Raw genomic sequence first — 21335 nt, 5'->3', positions numbered from 1 at the left:
CTTATAATTTTGAATATCTCGTTTATTCAGTTATGAACAGTTAAAATTAATAAAACTCTAATCTCTTAAATTTTTTTCTTTTCTCCTAGCCTAAATTTTAAAAAATAATAGTTTCATCAAAAAGTTTAGTTTTCAAATCTTTAAAGTTATTATCGACGGTCTCTCTCTTCTAAAGTTTTCTTTCTCTTTGATGGTCTTTCTCGACTCAATTAAACACCTGATCAATGTCTAATGAAGTTTGGGAGACAATGAGAGATGAAGAGCTTCATCAAGAAAATTGAAGCTCTTTGTTTTTGTCTGGGAACATGAAACTCTTCATCTTCGAAGTTTCATTGGATATCGATCAAACATTTAATTGAGTATAAAGAAACCATTAGAGGGAAAGGAAATTTCGGGAGGGAGAGACTGCCAATAATAACATCAGAGATCTATAAACTAAACTCTAAAAGAAAATTGTTATTTTTAAAAATTTGAGTTAGAAAAATTTTTTTAATTTTTAAAATTTAGAGAGAAAAAATAAATTATATTTTAATTTATTTTTAAAATTATAGATAAAATATCTGTTATAGATAAATATTTAAGATTTTTAAAATTAAAAGAGAAAAGCACGTAAAAGTAACATATTTTGGGGGAGAAAGGGAGAGGGCGTTGAATAAGCCCTTCGGCCTTATGACAATAAAAATGCATGACTTTGGGGCTCCACATTCTTCAGAAGGGACCCTCCTCCACCATATCTGTATCATTGTATTTGTATTGAATGTTCATGAAATGTAAATTAACGGAAGAACCATTACATAAAGTATGGGTTCTAACTCAAAACTTAGATTTGGTGGATAATAAAATTGATAAAATATTAAAATTTAAAAATTTTGAATTTAAAGGGTAAAAATAATTATTTTTTATTTACCATAATAATTAAAAAAAATTGAAGAAAGTTGTGAGATTGGTGTACATCCGTCTCCCCTTCTAGGCGACCTTGACTTATTTGCAAACAGATTGACAATTTTGAGAGCAATAAGAGGAACAATAGCCTTAAAATAAGAAGCTAATACAGCATGAAGTAGAAGACAATCTTGTCGTGCTGCCAGAAGCTAATATTTGTTAAAATTTCTTATGTGAGTATCCATTGAGTATAGTTTTAACCTAATTAAAATAAGATCGGATAGATGTATAATCTAAAATCAATTTATTGAGTATTATATGATCATATTGTAAAGCTCATTATACTTTATATTGAATCTCTTAATTTGAGTGACAAATGTAAGTTGTTATACTGTAATACCCTTAGGTATGTTTCAGGGGTAATTACGTTTTTTTATCCTGTTGGGAGATATTTTCAATTATATGTGTGTGTTTTTAGATATCTATATATATATAAAAAAAAAAAAAGTCAATATATATGTTTGGAGAGAAAAGTCAATAAAAAAAATAAAAGAAACTTTACCTTTTGCTTTTTCTATCATTTTCCCATTTCTTCCAGAGGAGGCAGTTTCTTTCTTTCTTTGTTGTGTTACTTTGATTAGTTTAATACCCTCAGGTATGTTCTAAGGGCAATTACGTCTTTTGACCATGTTGGGAGATATATATATATAGATATATATATATATATATATAATAGATATCTAAAAACACACACATACAATTGGAAATATCTCCTAACATGGTTAAAAGACGTAATTACCCCTGGAATATACCTAAGGGTATTACATATACTATACTGAATATTTGTTTTTAGGGATCAATTCATACTTTGTTTACAATTTTTTTTTAAGGGCATGGGGATGTACCATCAATAAAGCCATGAGATCATATCAAAGAAGTTGAGGATTCAACTGGGCTCATCAAGAGGGATGTATAAGAGTTGTTTATTCAAGTGGAAGTTGTGTAGAAGCAATTTGAAGACTTGGAGTATTAGACATCTTGGTAGAGATATTGGCTTGTAAGAGCACTTTTTTTATGGCTGTGAAACTATAGAAGGAACTAATATTGCACAATGATGAATAGTGGATAAAGCTAATGTAAATTCTCACTTGAAATTACATTTATTCAAAATGATTTTAAACATGGATCAATAAATAATGAAAAGTGTTAAAAAAGAATAATTATCATAAGATAAATGAATCATTAAAAAAAAAAGAACTCTAACACTGAGATTGATTTGAAATCGAATTTAAATTTGAATTCAACAATTAATTCAATCCGAGCTTAGTTTGTTAAAAAAGATCATAGATTCAAATCTTATCCAGAGAAATAAAATAAAGGCCAAAGGACTTATTCCCACCCTAAGTATCACCTTATCTTAAGTTTTTCATTTTTTAACTTTGAAAATTTCAAATATCTACCCATGAGTGATTAAAATTAATGATTTTTAAGGTAAAATCATCATTTTATTTATAATATTAAAAATAAACTAAAATTTTATCTTTTTTTTCTCCTCTAAACTTTAAAAACTAAAATTTTTTCTCTAACCTAAGTTTTAAAAAATGATAATTCCCCCCTAGAGTTTAGTTTCCAAATCTCTAACATTAAATCTAATGTCATCGTCAATGACAAATTTCTCCTGATGTCTCCTCTTTATTCAACAGCCAAGTTTCTTTCGTTTGAAAGTTTAGATGAAGTCAATTGACGTAAAAAATAATTCACTTTCGTCGAAAAAATAAAACTGATTTCGTCTTTCTTGATAAAGACAAAAGACCTTGTTTTTGTTGAAGAGACGATATTTCATCTTTTTCAATGAAATATCATTTTTTATTGGGTTTAAGATTATCAACCGAAAGAGAAGATGGTGAGGGAATAATCGTCGGAGATGATATCGGATTTTGAAAACTAAATCTTAGAGAGAAAATATTATTTTTTAAAATTTGATCTATAAAAAAAAATTATTAGTTTTTAAGAGTTATGAAAAAAAATTAAAATATTAAAAATTTATTAACTTTAATTATAAATAAATGATTAAATAAAATTTTTAAAATTAAATGAGAAAACTTTACGTGAGAAAATACTTTAGGTGAGAAGTAGTCCTTTCCTTTGGCCTTAAAAAAAAAAAAATAAGGCGATTGTCTTAGCGTCACCTTCGAAATTCACTACTCCACTTTAAATCATCTCGTCTCCAGAAGTTCGTTTACGTGCCATCTGTTTAAAGGTTTGAACCCCACACATGAATATTCGCATCAAGATACTCATGCCAGATTCCAGCATCCTCGTCAGGATTTTTCGGCGAAACCATGTTCCCACTACCGGTTATTAAATTAGAGGCAGAAACAGAGACCAAAATCCTCCACCGCAGCGCACTTCACCTCCAACCGAGGCTTTCTAAGTCTATTAACCACAGTTTGCCTTGGACCCATTTAAACAATAAAACCAAACACAAAAATCATCATCAACCACAGACGGGGCAATAATCCAAATGAGTGAATTCAAGATTTTATCTGTTTGATATAATCGATTCAATCTTAAATAAATTATCACTTGTTCCTCAATATGGCAATCTCAGTATCATTAGATGGGGATTGTTGAGTGATGATGAAGATATGAAAACAGGGCCAGTACTAAGTCAATCGCTTATTGAATCAAATCTGTCCAACTAAACAACAACACCAACCAAAATATATTAAACTCAGAGACCTGAAATGACCGTTGGCCTAATTTATGTTGAGCTCCATGTGCCTGCTTAACTATTACTTTTGTTAGGCCCAAGTCAAGCTCCCTCACGGAGGAGCATCAGCATCTATCATGTCCTCCCACCTCAATAATAGGGGCAAAATAGTCTTGGTAATTGACTAACTGTAATAAGAATTGCGTATCTTTACACTGTGAGTGGGAGCCCATGCAGGATCTCGTCCATTGAAAGGAAATTTTGCTGGACGATTTTCTTCAGGCCCACTAACATACCTGGTGACAGCTGAGCTGACTAAATCCAGGGAATGACGTTCCCACAGCCACAGGATTTCATTTATGTAAGTTCTTTGTATGTCGCGTTTATTTCATTCCAAACAATCAAGAATAATAAACTTATATTTATTTCATTACAAATAAAATATTATTATATAATTATATTATTTTAAATTAAAAATAAAATAATATTTAATTACATAATAATATATTAATTATATATTTAAAATTATATATATATAAATCTTTCATTAAAGAATCACTAAAAAAGATTATATTATGTATATTTTGTTTTAAATAGTTAATTAAATATTTATATTCTGTGTTATTATATAATTTTATTTTATTTTATTTTTAATTTAAAATTTATTAATTTTATGATTACATATTATTTAAATATTTAATTAATAATTCAAAACAGGATGCAGAGGGTTTTATTACCTGAATTTGAACGATGAATCTGAAAATTGAGAGGCGATGGCGTTGAAATGGTTGACATTCACTTGGATTTGTGACAAAAGTAATTACGTGTGGAACCCAGTGTCTTTGTCTCCTTTAGCTATCATTCTTTATCAGGGATGCTCAATGCCACTTAGGTTGGGATTTTAACCAGGTGGAGATCAAATATGAATTGATTTGGTTAGCTAGAATTTATTTAAACTGGTTAAAGATTATATTAAAAATTGTTGATAAAATAAATAATATTATTAAAAAAATTTCAAATTAAACATAGTTAAAATATTAATTAAAGTTTTAATTTAAAATTAATTTGAATCAAATTAAACATTAAATTAAACCCAGATTGCTTAAAATCTAGCCCTAATGTTATCGCCACTACATCATGATTCCATTCCCACTAATTCCAACTTATTCGCCTTCAATTTTCACGTTTTTTAGAATAGAAACTTCTAAGTAGAGCTAGCAATATAATTGACAAAGATTGGACACCCTTTTCACTGCTCTATGTATATATATATAATGACAATTTTTTACTATTTTCATTTACTGAAAGTACCGGACTGGAAATACTGCACTACCGGTCAAAAAATTCTGCCTAAGTTGTCTGATTACATGCATTATTAGAAATTTACGTAATTTTATATTTACCTATTAAAATTGATTCAGTGGTTTGCCTCTTTAGGAATCATCATGGTCCAGCCTCTTTATAATCGCCAAGTGTGCATATTACAAGTCCAATTAAACCATTGACGGTCAAGATGGATTGAGAGATTCGTAATTTTATACAATATAATACTCCTTACCACATGCTAATATTAATTTTTCATTTGTTGTTTGTCCTTATCGTTTTGCTTTATTATTCTTCTTTCCACTTTCTGATCATTACACATGGTCTGTGAACATGTCTGCTTTTTCTACGACCATTTCCTTCCGCCTAGACGTTCTTATCCGACGGCTGTATTCACATCCCAAGAATCCTATGGTTACAGCTCTCATGATCCTTATTCAACGGCTCATGTTGCTTAGCAGTGGCGGGAAAATCAGGTGGGAAAATAACAGCAAAAAATAAAATAATTTCATTTCAGTTGAAATAAAATTAAAAATCAGTGACCCATGTTGGATAGGACATATGACAACTCCGACGGAAGGTAGAGCCTGCCAACCACGTGGACCCACTTCATGAATTTCGCCTTTCCGTTACGCTGTAGTCTCCTTACGTTATTTTTTTCTTCCTGAATTACGAAACGGACACTCTTCTTTCAAACGGATCATAATTTATTAATAAATTGAGCTTTCAAAATTATCATATTTTTGAAAGAATACGAGAAAAAGACGGAGGTCATCATAGTCATTTCGAAGTACCCACTACTTGCTTTTCCAGAGGTCAAACGGTCAACCCGTTATAATCAAAAACTCCCGTCCCATAATCCAGAAACGCAAAACTGTAACCTTCGCTTTTTTTACGTGTCACTTTTCTATTGGTTTGTTCTTTCTCGTCGGGATTCATAGAGACACAACCAATAAAGATAACCAGTCACTCTCTCTCTCTCTCTCTCTCTCCCACACTCACACACACTCTTTCTCTTGGTCTGTGTTTTCTCTCTCCACAAAAATCCCATTTTTCTCCTAATTTCTTCTCTGTTTTGCCTTCAAAAGCTTCACATTTAAACTCACCAATGCATGATCTTCGATTTACATACAATTTCGACTAATAAATGTTGACTCTTCGCTAATATCTTATAAGTTTGGCCATTTTCAAACGCGGAGAATGCTTGAAACAATGGAGAGTTCGGTTAATGGTGGTTTTTCGCACTTACAGAGCTGTGGAGATAGTAGTGAAGAAGAGCTCTCTGTGCTTCCACGTCACACTAAAGTCGTTGTTACCGGAAATAATCGCACCAAATCGGTTCTTGTGGGACTTCAAGGCGTTGTCAAGAAAGCTGTCGGCCTTGGTGGATGGCATTGGCTGGTAATTATTCTTATTTCGTTTGATTTTTTGCAGAATTTTGTTTTTTAAGTTTTTTACCTTTGACTTTTGTTTTTTGAAAGTTCCAGAAGATATATTTTTAGTAATGTGGATGTACTTGGTGATTTTGATTTCTAATTTATTGCAATTTTAAATTATTTTGATTAACAATTGTTGATTTTTGTTTCGATTTCTCTGCATATTTTGTTCAAATTCAATTTAAATTTGATTAATTTTATGAATTTTATTAGTTTTCCAATTATAGAACCTGGTTTTTGGGTGAATTTTCAAATTATCGGTTTTTCTTGTGTGATTTTTTTGAATTGAAGTGTTTTTTCAGGGTTTTAACTTATAAGTTTGAGGTTTGGGAAATGGATTTTGCTTGCATGTTTGTTTTTCCGGATGGATCTGGAGTTTTATTAGGTTTTGAGCAATGTGGGTTTGTTTTTTCTATTAAATAGGGGGAAAAAATTGGCGTGGACTTGAAATTGTTCGGAATTTTTTGTTTCTAATTTATTTTTAGTGCTTTCATGGATTAAGGTGTAATTGGTGCGTTCTATCCTTGATCTTCATTTTCCCAATAAAATAAACAGTTAAACATCGAGGCTTATTGAAAAAGAACATACCTATATCCTTAGTTTTGACAGTGCAGCTTAATTCCATTTTCGCTTTATTTCTACTTCTTTTATCGGGGTTAAACTAATAAAAAATATATGTATAGTGGATTGAAAAAATGATGGCTACTGTTTCTGGACTTTCCTACATAATTGTTATTCCCTTATAGTTTAAGATAGCTTATGTTCTGTATGAGCTGGTTTGTCTTCAAGACACATTTTAAATTTGATTTTTTATTTTCTAACAACATTTATATGTTTTTCTAATCCATTTTTACCGAACTGGTTAAATTACTTCCTCTGTGTCAGTTTCATTTTGAGTAAATGTCTCAATGAAGTGGGCTTGGTTTCCAGATAGACTGTGACTGATTTGTCAAATAAAAAGTGGAACACTTTTCTTTGTACTCTGTTTTATGAAAACTAGATCATTTGACTATTATTGTTATGTTTCTTTGCTCAAATAATTAAATAACAGGTTCTAACTAATGGGATAGAAGTGAAGCTGCAAAGAAATGCCCTCAGTGTGATTGAAGCTCCTACTGGTAATGAGGAAGATGATGACCTTGAATTTGATAACGGGCCTTGGAATATGTCAGATATGGGTGAGTTTCATTATTCAGTTATTTCTTCCAGTTAATTTAAATTTTGTGCTCACATCAAATTTTTAGTTGCATGAGTAAAGTGTTAACTATCCATTAATTTTTCGGTGTCATTACTAATTTTGGGATGGAATCGACTATTCAAACTTTTGTGAATTTGTTTCCTTTCCTTTCCTTTTTCTTTCTATTATTGTGTGCATATGAACTATTGAATCTGCTATTCGAGGCATGATTTCTTTCAAATTTTGCTTGACTAGATTGTTATTAGTTACTGGCACAATCCTTTCATTTAGCAGTAAACTGAACTGTTTGTTCTTACCTTTGAAAAATTGTGTTTTGAATAGTGCATTATTTTTTTAGAAAAGTGGTTGAGGTTGTTACATAGGATCCATTCTCTACACCTTTTACTTTCACTATAGCCAAAAGCTTTTTTGTCTCACATCTTTATCTTCTTACAAGCCCCACCACCCTTTTAATTCCTGCTTGTCTATTACTTTCCAGCATCCGATGACACTCAAAAGTCCCACAAATCAAGGCATAGAACGCATAAATCAACTGGTTCATCTCACAAGACTATGAGCAGGTCTCTTTCTTGTGACTCCCAGTCAAAGGGGTCCATTACTACTCCACGTGGGTCCGTGGTATGTATTCTTCAAATTCACATTTACTGTTATATATATATTTTTTTTTATATCACTGTTCTAGCCGTGTTAAAAAAACACACAATGGAAGTTAATATGTAATATTTTTCCTACTGGTTTAATTTTATTTCAAACATATTTTGTGCAGAAGGTTGACCTTAGCAAACTGGAAATGGCTGCATTATGGAGATATTGGCGACACTTTAATCTTGTGAGTTTTGTGGAGCATATTTGATAACAAGTTCTTGCTGCTTTAGAGCTCATCCTAACAATGAACATTTTGAAAATTTAAAGGTGGATGCTATCCCCAATCCGTCAAAGGAGCAACTCATTGATGTGGTTCAGAGGCATTTTATGTCACAGGTAAATGCAGGACTATGCCCTGACGTTTCTTTCACTCTTGTGTTGTGTCCGTGATGTGACAATTACTTTTTAAAACCACAGTACCAACTTCTCAGACAATTTTTCATTTACACACCCTACTTAATCTCAAAAACAACTCTTCCCCTCTTTCTCTTTTTCCAAATTTCTTTTTCTACTTTAGGTAAAACAATTCCTCTAAAATTGTCATTTTCCTGAATCTCATGATCTGTCTCGTCTTGTGCAAAGCTGGTTTATTAATGCCTTTCTTGATTAGGTTGGTCTGTCAACAAATATATACTTATATATATGATTATAAAAAGAATAATTGCTAGTTTGAATTAACATTTGATTTATTGGTGAAGCAACTGGACGAGCTGCAGGTGATTGTGGGGTTTGTTCAGGCGGCTAAGAGACTTAAGACTGTATGCAAGTGAGGTGGAGATGGTAGAAGTTTGTTTATGAACGCTAACAGATACTGGTATCCAAAACCCCTCTTTCCCTACCCCTGTAGTGATAATATATGTAACATATGTATCCATGGTTTGTTTATGGTTGTTCTTTTCATTTCAGTAAGTAGGTTAGTATTTAGTGTGTTATAGAGGTTCTTACTTTTTGGTAGTATAGTTATTGTAGATATATCTTAAACCGTTAACTAGACCTTTAAGAAGTCCATATGCCTTTCTTTCTAAGCTTTGTTTCATGTATTTGCTGAATTGGGGATTCCCTAAAATTGTATATATTCTTCGTTTGCGGCCATTCTCCTCCTTTGCCTGTTATTTGTTGCCGATAATAACATTATTAGGCGGTGATAAAGATAAAGATAAAAGATAAATCAATTTTTGTGCTACCTCTTGGTCATTTTATATTTTGCTTGGTGATATGAAATAGGTACTATAAGTTAGGGGAGAATTAGAGTTGAGTCGACATGGGCTCGAATCCTTCTTTAGCTTGACAAAATTAAACTAGAGTTTTAACTTGATAACTTGGCTTGAATTAGATTTGTTTGCTTTTCTAGTGATATTGTTCTCTAGATTCACCCTTTTTGCAATACTATTTATTATACTGGTAATACTTTAATAGTGCTATTTCATGATTCCGTGACAATTTAAGCATGGTGATCCACAATTCTTTTAAACTTAAGTCATACTTGCTGCGGTAATTGTATTGTAAAATATTAGAGGTAATGGTAATGATAATAAGAGGGCCAAAGTTATTTATATGATAAATACAAATAATATTATGTGTATCTATTTTTATGTATATATAAAATATATAAAATATGTTATTATGTAATTAGATGTTATTTTATTTTTAATTTAAAATTATTCAATTATTCGATGACCTATATCAAATGTATATGTATTTGTGTATTTAAAATAGGTATATATATTTTTATTGATTAAATATACCAATTGTGAATACTGCTTTGGTAAATAATGGTTTGTTTACACAACCATCTTAATTGCAACAAGTAAGATCCATTGTATATTCACTTCGAAACAATAGTACTCATATTCTAACAAGTCAAAATCAAAAGATTTTAGTATCAAAATGGAACCCACTTGCATCAATATAGTTCAGTGTTGAGGCCCATCCATGCATCTCCTACTACACCTAAATTATCAATGATAGGATAGCCACTAGGCAAAACATTAATAAACAACACCTAATCCTATTGGTCTCATCTCTCCCCAGTTTTTAGCTCCTAAGAAAGAATCGATATTCTGCCTATCCTACTGCATTTAGCCTGGAAAGATATGGTTAAGGCTGTTTTAGATAGTATCTAATATAATGAGTTGAGCATTTTGAAAGTTGGATGGTGAGAATGACGGGATTTGATTTTAACAAATTAATAAAGTTGATGATTACAAATATTTGTGTGCATATAATATTTGAGCAGTGCGATATGCACTCAATGTTGAATATCTAATTGGATGTACAGATAATATATTATATGTGATTAGTATTACTTTATTATTAATTCAAAATCATGTAATTTTAGAATGATACATCTTTTGAATACTTAGTACTCGCAATTTAGGACACTACCCTTATAGCACATCGACTAAAATACCAGTTTAAGGGGTTCCATTTGATGAACCAACTCAAGTCTCTTTCAAAATACCCATTTTCAATTCCTTTATTTATTTGTTTATTTAAGTTTTTAGGTGGAATAGTGACTATGATTTCTCAGCTAAAATAAGGTTTCTACTCCGCTCACACCAATACCATCTCCATTCTCTCGTTCTAACCTTTGAAATAAGTGACAGTTTTCCTAAACTAGGAACCAATCTATATAGGTTGTATTCAGGGGCAAATTTGAGCTGAGTTGACTTAGACTTAAATCCATGTTTGATTCATACAAGTCATCATTTGTTCATCCTCATAAAATACTGTTTATTCTAATGATAACACTATTTATTCTACTAGCAATCCTTTAATAAAACTATACACTAGTAAAAACAAGCTTGAACTGGAGTTGAACATTAAATATTCAAGCTAAAGGTGGTACCCATGTGCCCTGTCTTCTGCTCTTTTTCCCCTACGTAAACAAGTTAAACAACCTTGCCTTGTAAAGTAAACCAACTACTCCATTTACGTACCCGTTCGCCCTTAAGAATTAATAGTTGTGCGTACTTTGAGCATTATTTCCAATCAATAAGCCTCTTTTATGGCCAATTCACTCACCAACGCCCCTACCTAAAATCTATTGCTATTACTTGAGCCCAAGCTATTGTAATTGTTGGTAAGATAAGATTCATAAAGGCAGTCGTACATTTTCAACCACAATTGTACTGCTTCTAGTTAAACTCACTACCGCAAAGTCAATGTTTTTCTCTGGTTCGTTTTAAAAGCCTACCCAATCCCTGTTGGACCCCATTAATCCAAAACATCCAAGTTTGGATGGAAGCTGGACCACAATGCGGCCTTAATTATTTCACAACTTCTAATTAAAGGGCTTTGGCAGGAACATTAAGTTGATTGGGCTAGGGCCGGTTGAATTCAAAGTTGGATCAAAATATCCAAGTTTAAGTCCAACATTGAATATTTTAAATAAAACAATACAAAATTCCAACCAACCGGAATATTAGGATTCAAATTCGCTTAAATCGAATTCAAAATAATATTATTTGAGCTCTGTTTAACCATTAACTAATTGATCTCAAACTAATCTCAGATTGATTTTTCGGATCCAATTCAGATTCTCAATTCCCAGCCAACCTTTATATACTTGTTTTCTACCTTATTTTTACAGTAATACTTTGTTGAACAGAAATCACAAAGCTCTATGAATTTACCATATTCATTTTCTTCTTGTTATCAAATTTCTAAATCGTTCTCAATTTGGTGATCCATTGCCTTTTCTACTTCCTTTCGCAATCAAAATTCAACCCGGCAACAGCAAAAAGCTGACCTTGAAGTTTCCCATTTTTTTAGTTTCAAACTTTTCCTTCTTCCTCCATTAATGCATTTTCTTTAGTTGGGATTTAGAATAAAACAAAGGTTTCCTGCTGTTTTGGTCAAAGATTCAATACAGATCCCAGAACGTGGGACTTCTTTAAGTCCAATCGTGGAACCATTATCAGACTTCTTTTACAGCTCTTTTCTATCCAAGTTGAGTAGCCAACAATCAAATATTATTTTCATATTAATATTTGGATTTCTAACGGGTCAAAGATTCATTTCTTCCGCTGAAAATGTTCCAGTAAAAGCTGCTTTTTTCTCCTCTTTGCCCATTCTATTCACTTATAATAATCTGGCACTTTCTTTGCTAATTTTTCTGCCATGGGTTTTCTGTCATCAACTTGTTATTCTAACTGTAATATCGCAAATGAAGTCATCTTGGTCAAAGTTTTTGGATGCATATCATATTCAAGAGACATAAAGTGTCTAATTACGTGGTTATAATATTCACTCCAAGTACCTTTCTGAAACTTTTCCCTCAATTTGGGCAGTTTTTTACCTTTAATACGGCAAATGGGCCCTCAACTTTGATCAGCAATGGCAGAGTGCTGTGCTCTGTCGTCTTCATCTCTTCACCAAAAGTTGCATAATATGACAAGCGCGCACTTGGGTCAGATTTTATATTCTTCTGCTACTAGGATGGAAAAAGTCCGTCCACTAAAGGAAATTATTTACTATTGCTCTCAGATATCTGATGTTTCATCAAGCGGCTAGACATTATTCCAGTGACCAGCGTTTTTCTCAGAACATGCGGAGACGCTCGCCGATAGACATAGTCTTGGCCGGCGCCTTTGTTGTGTTGTAATTACCAAGTCTAAGTCCAAGTGCAGGACAGTCCCAATCCAAGTCCCAACCTGCTCAACAAGTCCCTATACTATTCGAGCAATGTTATGTGTATATTGGGTATAACTTTATTATTAATTTAAAATCATCTAATCACATAATAATATATTATTTTTATATTTATCTGTATATTAAAAAAATATGAAGAAATTGTTTTATTGATCTGATTCACTCTACCATTTGTTTTCATATTGAGCATGTGGAGACGCAGACAGGTATTTACTTATTGCATGTTTAAATTGACTATGTAATTTCTCGATTTTCATAGTCTCTGACGGTGGCCTTGTTGTCTTTGTAATTGCCAAGTCCAAGTCTGGACCCGTCCAACAAGTCTGAGTGTAGAACATGCGATGCAACTCACTCCACCAATTGTTTTCAACTTGAAGCTCACTCTTTGGAAAAATCTGTAAGCAAAATCAAACACGCAAAAGCATATACGCTTCTGAATAGTCATTTAGTCCAAAGGGTAGCCGTCGGTCATACGCCCATAAATATGAACTTAAAAGTCCTGAAAATACACGGAAATGTTGCAATACTTTACCCCTTTTTTATATTTTTGTTTTTTACTTGATAAAGTAATATTATACATATTTATTTTAAATACATAAATATACATATATTAATATATGTCATCATATGATTGAGTATTATTTTATTCTTAATTCAAAATCATTCAATCACATAATGACACATATCAAATATATATCTATTTATGTATTTAAAATAGATACATATAATTTTATTGAAACATATAAGAGATATTCTTAAACATTTCTTCCATGTCATTTACGGCAATGAAAAGTAACAATTTTTTGCTTTGTTGGTTTCAATCATTAATTTATTCTTTAAAAGTAAATGATTAGAAAATTATTATAAATTTTAAATGTAAATGATGTAATCATCCCCTCTTATATTTTAAATAAAGAAGATTATTGAAGCGAGTTTTAAATAGACATAAGAGTATAACGAAAAGATAAATTATAACAATATCTAATACTTAATATTATATAACTTTCATCCTATGTTAGGTGAGAAAATCTCATAAAATTTAATAATTCGTTTCGAGACTTTTATCTCAAACAAAATCATTTTGACAATTTTGTAATTTTTATACATGTCATATTGAAACTTCTCACTGAGTCAAAATATTGTAACTATGGATGTAGATTTTCGAACACTAAATCAAACCTTATTAAAAAACCACTCTATATCCAACTCTCTTTGTTTTTGTTTACCCTATGTCAATATAATAGATATCAGAATTCAGAAATGGATATTCAACTTCACTATTTTGGCCTATCAAGACTCTTAATTGTGTTTGCGAAGCATAGCCACAAGAATGAGACACTACTTTCAACTAGTGGCTTAAAAATGGTTTCCTCTATAAATATTTTGCATATGGTTCAATAACATTATTCCCCAAATCTAATGTCTTGCTCTATATCATTCACTACCCTTGCCAATCAATTCTAGAAATGGGTGCTTTCCATTTTAATTTGATCAACAAGATCAACTCTATTCAAGATTATATACATGCATGTGAACTTCACATGCAGAAGATGAGTCTCTGTCCATTGATAACAACAACACCAACCCCCAATAAATTATCGAGAAGGACCACTTTTCTAACTATAGATTTATATACACAAAACACGTTTCACGTCACCTTAACCTACTTAGCATCCAATTTAGGTATTTTTTGTTTCAAGATAAATAAATAAATAATGCGTCATCATATGATTAAGTAATTTTGAATTAAAGATAAAATTATACTCAATTACATAATGACACATCATTATATACCTATTTGATATACTTAATATATATATATATATATATATATATATATATATATATATATATATATATATAAAATATTACTTATATATATACAGATTATTTATGGTATATTCTTTTCTAGAACTAACAATACAAGACAAAGCCTAATTCCTAACCCTAATTAATGGGATTAATATATATAATTTTATGGGTCCTGAGCGTCCATTAGGGATAATGTGCTTTCTTTCTCGGTACTAAATCAAAGTTCTAATGGGATCGTGTTTCATTTTATAAATCCAATCCATGTTGTAAACGTGGCGGCAGTTGTATTAGTCTTTTATGAAATTCAGGTGTTAAATGTGTACGTAGAGAAGACCCATGAAAACAGACTGCCACCAGTATTTTGTCTTCTGTATGTTCGTGAATTATGGAGAGGTGGAGGCCACGATTCTCCATTGTTTCAACCTTTGTCAAATTACAGGGGAAACCGAAAATTTCCAATTTGGGCACGTACGGCGATCAATTTTGTTAAATGATAGTTCGATTTATTAATAAAATCTGAGTTACGAGACTATTGAATTTATTGGGTTTATAACGAGATGATAAGGTCCTCTTTCTTAATGCATAATGATAAAAAGAGACGAGATATTCTTTTATAATGTATGAATCATAAAAAAATATTCATTCTAAATAATATTGTTCGAAAACATTTGGAAAAAAAAAAACCTGTTTCATGAGATTGCCAATCGATTGAATCCAAAATTGATTCTACATCAATCATAATGTAATCATATTTGTCTAAATCGTTAAAACTTTTAACTTCAATTTTATAACATTTATGTGAATGAATCTACATTTATGTTGAGATTCAATCGGTTTACAGCATATTCTTCCGGTTTAAAGCTCCCTCTCTCTTCCTCTCTTATGTAATTCTCACGTTTCATATCTCTATGCGTTCATTTTAATGGACGATTCTCTGGGTTCTCAAATTGTAGCAAGTGGCCAGCTCTTTTACTACAAGATTTTGCATCATCTCTTAACAGTATTCTCAATTTGTTTCTTTTCTAAGATTTTCCATTTTCTTTTTCTTCCCGCTTGTCTATGATTACACGTTTTAAGATTCCATAATCCCTAATTGTGTTTCACCTAATTATTCGGAGGCATTCTATAGCTGAAGTCATCTTAATCTTATCCACCCTTGAAAAACATGTGTAATGACTCGAGCGAACCTAATAATAATCTATCATCTATAAATTATAAAGCAAAACTATGAATAACCAGTTTTGAGTATCAATTGAATATATCTATAAAAAAATACTGAATGATACGATAATATATCATTTGAATATTCAAATGAAAACTAAAAAACTGAGCAGACATAATTTTACGATAAATTGTCGGATAAATATTGTATATATATAACTATATTTGTGATTAGAATAATGAAGATATGGAAGCTTACATGATCATATATACGATGAAGAAAACTAAAGCTAAAAGGGATTGGTGCAATTCATATCTGGCATAACATTAAGTGAATGAAGCAGCTCTAAATTTCCTCCTCTATGTAGCATCATTGACTCAATTTCAAAAATCAAGTCTCTAGTGGACCTCGTCGGAAGAAAGCTTGTTTTTGTCACCAAAATGCCATCACCAACTAGTAATATATAAGGTCAGGCTTCATGCCTCCATGATTCAGTGGGCTTACGTAGCAGTAATAGTCAGCAAGAAAAAATATATATCTGATCAAAGATTAAGCATATAATCAGCATCAGCATCGATTATTATTGTGTGGCCAATAAAGGATATGATGCAGTGCCATGGTGGATTCCCACTTGAAAATCGGCCCCTAACCTTGGGATAGGCATGCTAATTCTTTTGAGTATAATTATCAATATCATACGATATATGATACGTATTTTATGATATGGTACAGATAAAAAACGATACATATCATAAAGTGTATTATAATAAATATGATACAGTGAATATATTGTATGATATGATACGTATCTTATAACACGATTTGTATTACATATATAAATTGTGATATTCTAAATTTTAAATTTTTAAAAATATTTGTGATATTCTTTAAAATGATGAGACATTAATTATATTTTTTATTATTTTATTTCTTAAAAATTATACCATACAATATGATACGATATATAAAATTAAGTTTTTAATATACGATTTAACTACCATGCTTCCGAGCACCAACAATTTTGCAATGGGATTCTTTGTGTTCTTCGTGTAGGCAACCCATTAAATGTTACTAGATTTCCACTTCTTTCTTACGAATGTTACTTTTATATTTCATTGTTTCATTATTCCTCGATGTACCAGGCAGATGTGACTGCATAACACAATTGTACTTTAAGATTTTGATTCTCTATTTCTATATAACCCACCAGAGGAAATGTGGATGGAGTAGACTTCCACTAGTGTCTCAATAATTCCTCTTACGCATTTCAAATGGATTCCCACCTTCCGAATATGTTGGGATTCTTTAATTCCAATACACTAAGCCAACAAAGTCTCTGCACCCATCTCCTAGGGCTAGGTATCTTTCTCCCACTTGAACCAAGAATCTCACTATTTATCTGATGTCACTGTATATATAATCCTTTATTAAAGAAAAGTAAGAGGAAGAATTCTCAAATTGAGTTTTATTTATAAAAAGCTTAATAAATATGATAAATGTAGTCACTTTCGGATCTATCTTATGTGTTGGAAAATATTATACCTAATTTTATAAATCGATTATTAAAAAAATTGACATACCTAAGTTTTGATTCATTTGTCTGATGATCTACATTATCAAAGAGTATGATGTGAGTTATTTCCGCGATATCATTTTGTCTTCATATATTGCCAATCTGATAGCGTAATCTTGGGAGACTTTGTGTATGTTTTGGTTCCTAGGAAAAGAATTTTCCTCTTCTCTAAAAAATGCGTTCATCACTGTGTATATATATAAAATAGTTCAATTATCATCTAACACTCTTTTATGTAACTAGATTAAGTTAACATGTTATAGATAAACCTAGACCAATATTATGTAACTATTGGAATTCTTCATGGGATATAACATAATGCAATACTAATCTACAATTCATCGAATTCACATAAGGTACAAAACCCTGAATGACTCATGTTTTGATCTTTCTTTTTTGAAATCTTGTTGAATAACTAGTTTTAACAAGAAAAGCTATTGTGTTAGACAGACAACCATTATTGGATCATAGGAATCTGAAAGATGATTGGATTTAGATCATGTCATCTCTTTCTGTATGCCATGATCAAAATTATGAAGTTTTGCAACTGTTTTGCTTAGCTTAATTTGGGCGCAATTTGCAAGAGTAAGAAGCATATATAGGCTTTTCTAGCACGTGTGGTTGCATTCGGCCAAAAAAAGTAGTATGCCTATGCAAAGGCAAATGGCAAGCATGTGAAGCCTGTTGACCAGCGTAGGCCTCCTGAGCGGCATGTAGTGAGCATGCAGTAGTGAAGAAGGCTTGGTGATGAGCGTTACTAAATTAAAGCTGAACAGTTATGCATCCAAGTATTTTAATCATGACTTCCCTCAAATTCAGGCAAATTCCCTGGAATCATTTGTCTTTCCCTGGAAATATCTGTCTCCACTTCACATCTCGATTTTAATTTTCATCTTCCGGTAGATCAATCAAAAAACAAAAAATTTGTCGTTTGCTTATGCACAAAGAACAATGTTATATATCCTAAGAGATAACTTGAATAACAAAGAAGGAAATTTCATATATAAAAAAGTATGAGTTTAAATCTTTACAGATGATATATCATTAGTAAACTCATAACTTATCTGGTTTAATGATTGTAAAGTTGATTACTAAATCTAAAGTTTATCCTATTTAATGTAGTTAGTTTTGGTTCAACTCTAGTCAAATTTCTTGTTACAAAAAAAAAAACCACAACATTACATGCATCCAATTTTATATTTTCAAAGTATTCAAATAATGTATAATCATAAATTATATATTATTTTATTTTTAATTAAAAAATCATTTAATCATATAATGACATAATTTATATATCTAATTAAATACTCAAAATTGAATACATATAGTTTCATTGATACTAAAAACGCAATACTAATCCATTTTTATATAATAACTCATAATCTAGGTACCATAGAACTTTCTAACTTCTGTTATTCAGAGTGTGTTAATCTATGTAGTCATTGAACTAGAATATCGTATGAATTTATCAATTGGGCTTGGAGGTTAAGCCTTGGGATGCATCTTGGATCACTTCCATAAGGGTTTTTGTAGGTGTTACGATAGGTAAACTCCTCAAGTAATCGTCACCTAAATCATCGAAACGTACCTTATCCTCAAGTTAAAAATGAGTTATGTTTATCATCTTCAAATTAATGGCTAATTGAAAGTTATTAATTGGGTTCTCAACAATTATCTACATAATTTTATGCAAGAACAACCACCATGGTGGCATAAATTTTTATATTAGACTAAAATGAATTAACACTAGTGTATTCCAATAAATTATATCATTATTCTTCTCCTTTTCTTAGACTGATCAACCTTGAAAAATTTCCGCCCTTGGATCAAGAATTAACGGTGGACCGACATCTACGGCTATATAATTGATTCCCTCTAGAACAACCGCCTCAATTAAATGTAGTTTAGCGGAGGTCTCCTTTCCCTTTCCGCAAGCGGCCTCCAGAAAAAGTACAAATAACCTATTAGGCGTATTTTAGTCTTCTCAAACACCCAAAAAGTCCAAATTATTAAGCGGATGTTGACACCTCGGATAACACCATCAAATAGTACGCAGCCACGTGGAAAATTCCCATTTTAAGCCGTTAAGTTGAAAAATGATAAAAAAGTAAATAATAATAAACAAAAATATTCAGTTGTATTAAAACGGGTATATTCCAGGTTTGCCATTGGAATCCACGTAGTGTTTACTTTCTTCTCACGGCTCGAAATTAATGTGAGAAATCGCGATTTTACCCTTCGAGATTCTCAAAAACTCAAGATTCTCCTCCTTCCTTGGACCCGCTATATATACCATGGACACCCCCCACCTTCTTTGCTCAAAATTTGAGCCCCTCTACTCTTCTTTTTCTGTCTCTAGATAATCAATGGAACTTCGTAAAGCCCTGGCGAAGCGTCTGATTGCTAAGACTTACGGCTATCGACTCTCGCCAGCGGCTGTGACTCTAGAACACTCACCTTCGACTTACAGCCGTGAGTACATAACGTCTCTGGAGTTATCGGAGAGAGGGTTTTTCCGTAAATTTCTCCAACGACGAGGAATTAATCAATCGGCCGCCAGAATCCCCGAGTTTCTCTCTTTGCCCGTCGGTGACAAGCTCAGAGAGAAATTGAAAGGCATTAACATTGCCGGGGATCGCCTCCGATTGGAAGGACTCGGAGGACATACCGTTTCTGATTCGTCGGTGAAAGATATTCCGTACGGATTCACAGTTCAAGATGCCAGGAAGCTGTTGCGGCTGTCTCAAGTGGAAAAGCTAAAGATGAAGCTGAGAGAAATTCCGAAGAGTTCGATTTCGTACCATGATTTTGTTCGGATCTGTGTTGAATTTTGCGGGAATGAAGATCAAGGGACTGAGTTTAGTAAGCTGTTGGATGACTCAGGAAACGTCATCGTTTTAGGAAACATAGTTTTTCTCCGGCCCGAGCAGGTAAGATTCTTCTTCTTCCTCATTTGGGCCCATTTGGACTTTTCTTCCTATCTTGAAACCTCATTAATGCTTTGAATGCTATTTTATAACTACAGGTGGCAAAGTCAATGGAGACATTGATATCGGAATCTGTGGCAAATCCGAATGACCCAAGGAGAAAAGAACTGGAACAGATGGAAAATCAGAAGGCCATGATTGACCAGAAGGCCAAGGCTCTGGTTCGAGGAGAATTGTATTGTGGGTTGGGATTTTTGGTGGCTCAAACACTTGGGTTCATGAGACTCACCTTCTGGGAACTAAGCTGGGATGTGATGGAGCCCATATGCTTCTTTGTCACATCACTTCACTTTGCCATTGCCTATGGCTTCTTCCTGAGAACATCCACAGAACCTACCTTTGAAGGCTATTTTCACCGGCGATTCAAGTCTAAGCAAGAGAAACTCATGAAAGTCCACAATTTTGATGTTGATAAGTATAACAACCTGCGCAAACTCTTTTACCCTGAAAGTTTGCCAAGCGTGGATTGCTTTAAATCTTCACGTCAAGAAGGAGGGAGAGCTTCTTTGCGCTGTGTGTAGAGTAAATAGACCGGCAAATGCCAGAAAAGTTAGCAAAAATTTGATTTTGACGAAGACTGTTAGTAATTAAAATGAACTTTTGAATCGAAACAATAAATTTCGTTCAACTTTCCGATTAATTAGCCCATCAAAGATCTCGTACACACCTTGTAAATGATAAATTTCATTAAATAATATTTTTGGCCAACTGGTATTTTCCACCAAGGTGTGCTGCAATCTCAATTTCCCCCATTTAACTTTGGTAATCTCAAACATCTATCAATGAACAGTTAAAATTAATGATAGTAAAAATAAAATCGTTATTTTCTCTATAATATTAAAAATAAACTAAAATATAATCTCTTTTTATCCCCCCCCCCCCAAACTTTAAAAACTAAAAGTTTTTCCTAATCTAAGTTTTAAAAAATGGTAGTTTCACCCTAGGGTTTCG

At 32.0% G+C, this 21335-nt stretch overlaps 2 protein-coding genes and 1 long non-coding RNA gene across 3 annotated transcripts; all 3 read left to right on the top strand.

Moving 5' to 3' along the window:
* The first annotated feature begins 5894 nt into the window (after positions 1 to 5894).
* On the top strand, positions 5895 to 9289 carry LOC123202951. The gene is made up of 6 exons (XM_044619099.1): positions 5895 to 6319; positions 7406 to 7532; positions 8031 to 8170; positions 8319 to 8381; positions 8465 to 8533; positions 8896 to 9289. The coding sequence occupies exons 1-6, from the start codon at positions 6119 to 6121 to the stop codon at positions 8965 to 8967; spliced, it is 672 nt and encodes a 223-aa protein (XP_044475034.1). The 5' UTR covers positions 5895 to 6118; the 3' UTR covers positions 8968 to 9289.
* Positions 9290 to 11795: 2506 nt separating this feature from the next.
* LOC123203740 lies at positions 11796 to 13390 on the top strand. Its single transcript, XR_006499345.1, has 2 exons — positions 11796 to 12608; positions 12686 to 13390. It is a non-coding gene; the product is annotated as an uncharacterized LOC123203740 (long non-coding RNA).
* Positions 13391 to 19702: 6312 nt separating this feature from the next.
* LOC123202793 (calcium uniporter protein 4, mitochondrial-like) lies at positions 19703 to 21086 on the top strand. Its single transcript, XM_044618924.1, has 2 exons — positions 19703 to 20327; positions 20423 to 21086. The coding sequence occupies exons 1-2, from the start codon at positions 19764 to 19766 to the stop codon at positions 20903 to 20905; spliced, it is 1047 nt and encodes a 348-aa protein (XP_044474859.1). The 5' UTR covers positions 19703 to 19763; the 3' UTR covers positions 20906 to 21086.
* Positions 21087 to 21335: the final 249 nt, after the last annotated feature.

Source organism: Mangifera indica, chromosome 19, assembly GCF_011075055.1.
Source record: "Mangifera indica cultivar Alphonso chromosome 19, CATAS_Mindica_2.1, whole genome shotgun sequence".
In the NCBI taxonomy this organism is placed as follows: domain Eukaryota; kingdom Viridiplantae; phylum Streptophyta; class Magnoliopsida; order Sapindales; family Anacardiaceae; genus Mangifera; species Mangifera indica.
Note: the sequence above shows the minus strand (reverse complement) of the source record. Positions and strands in the feature narration are given on the sequence as shown.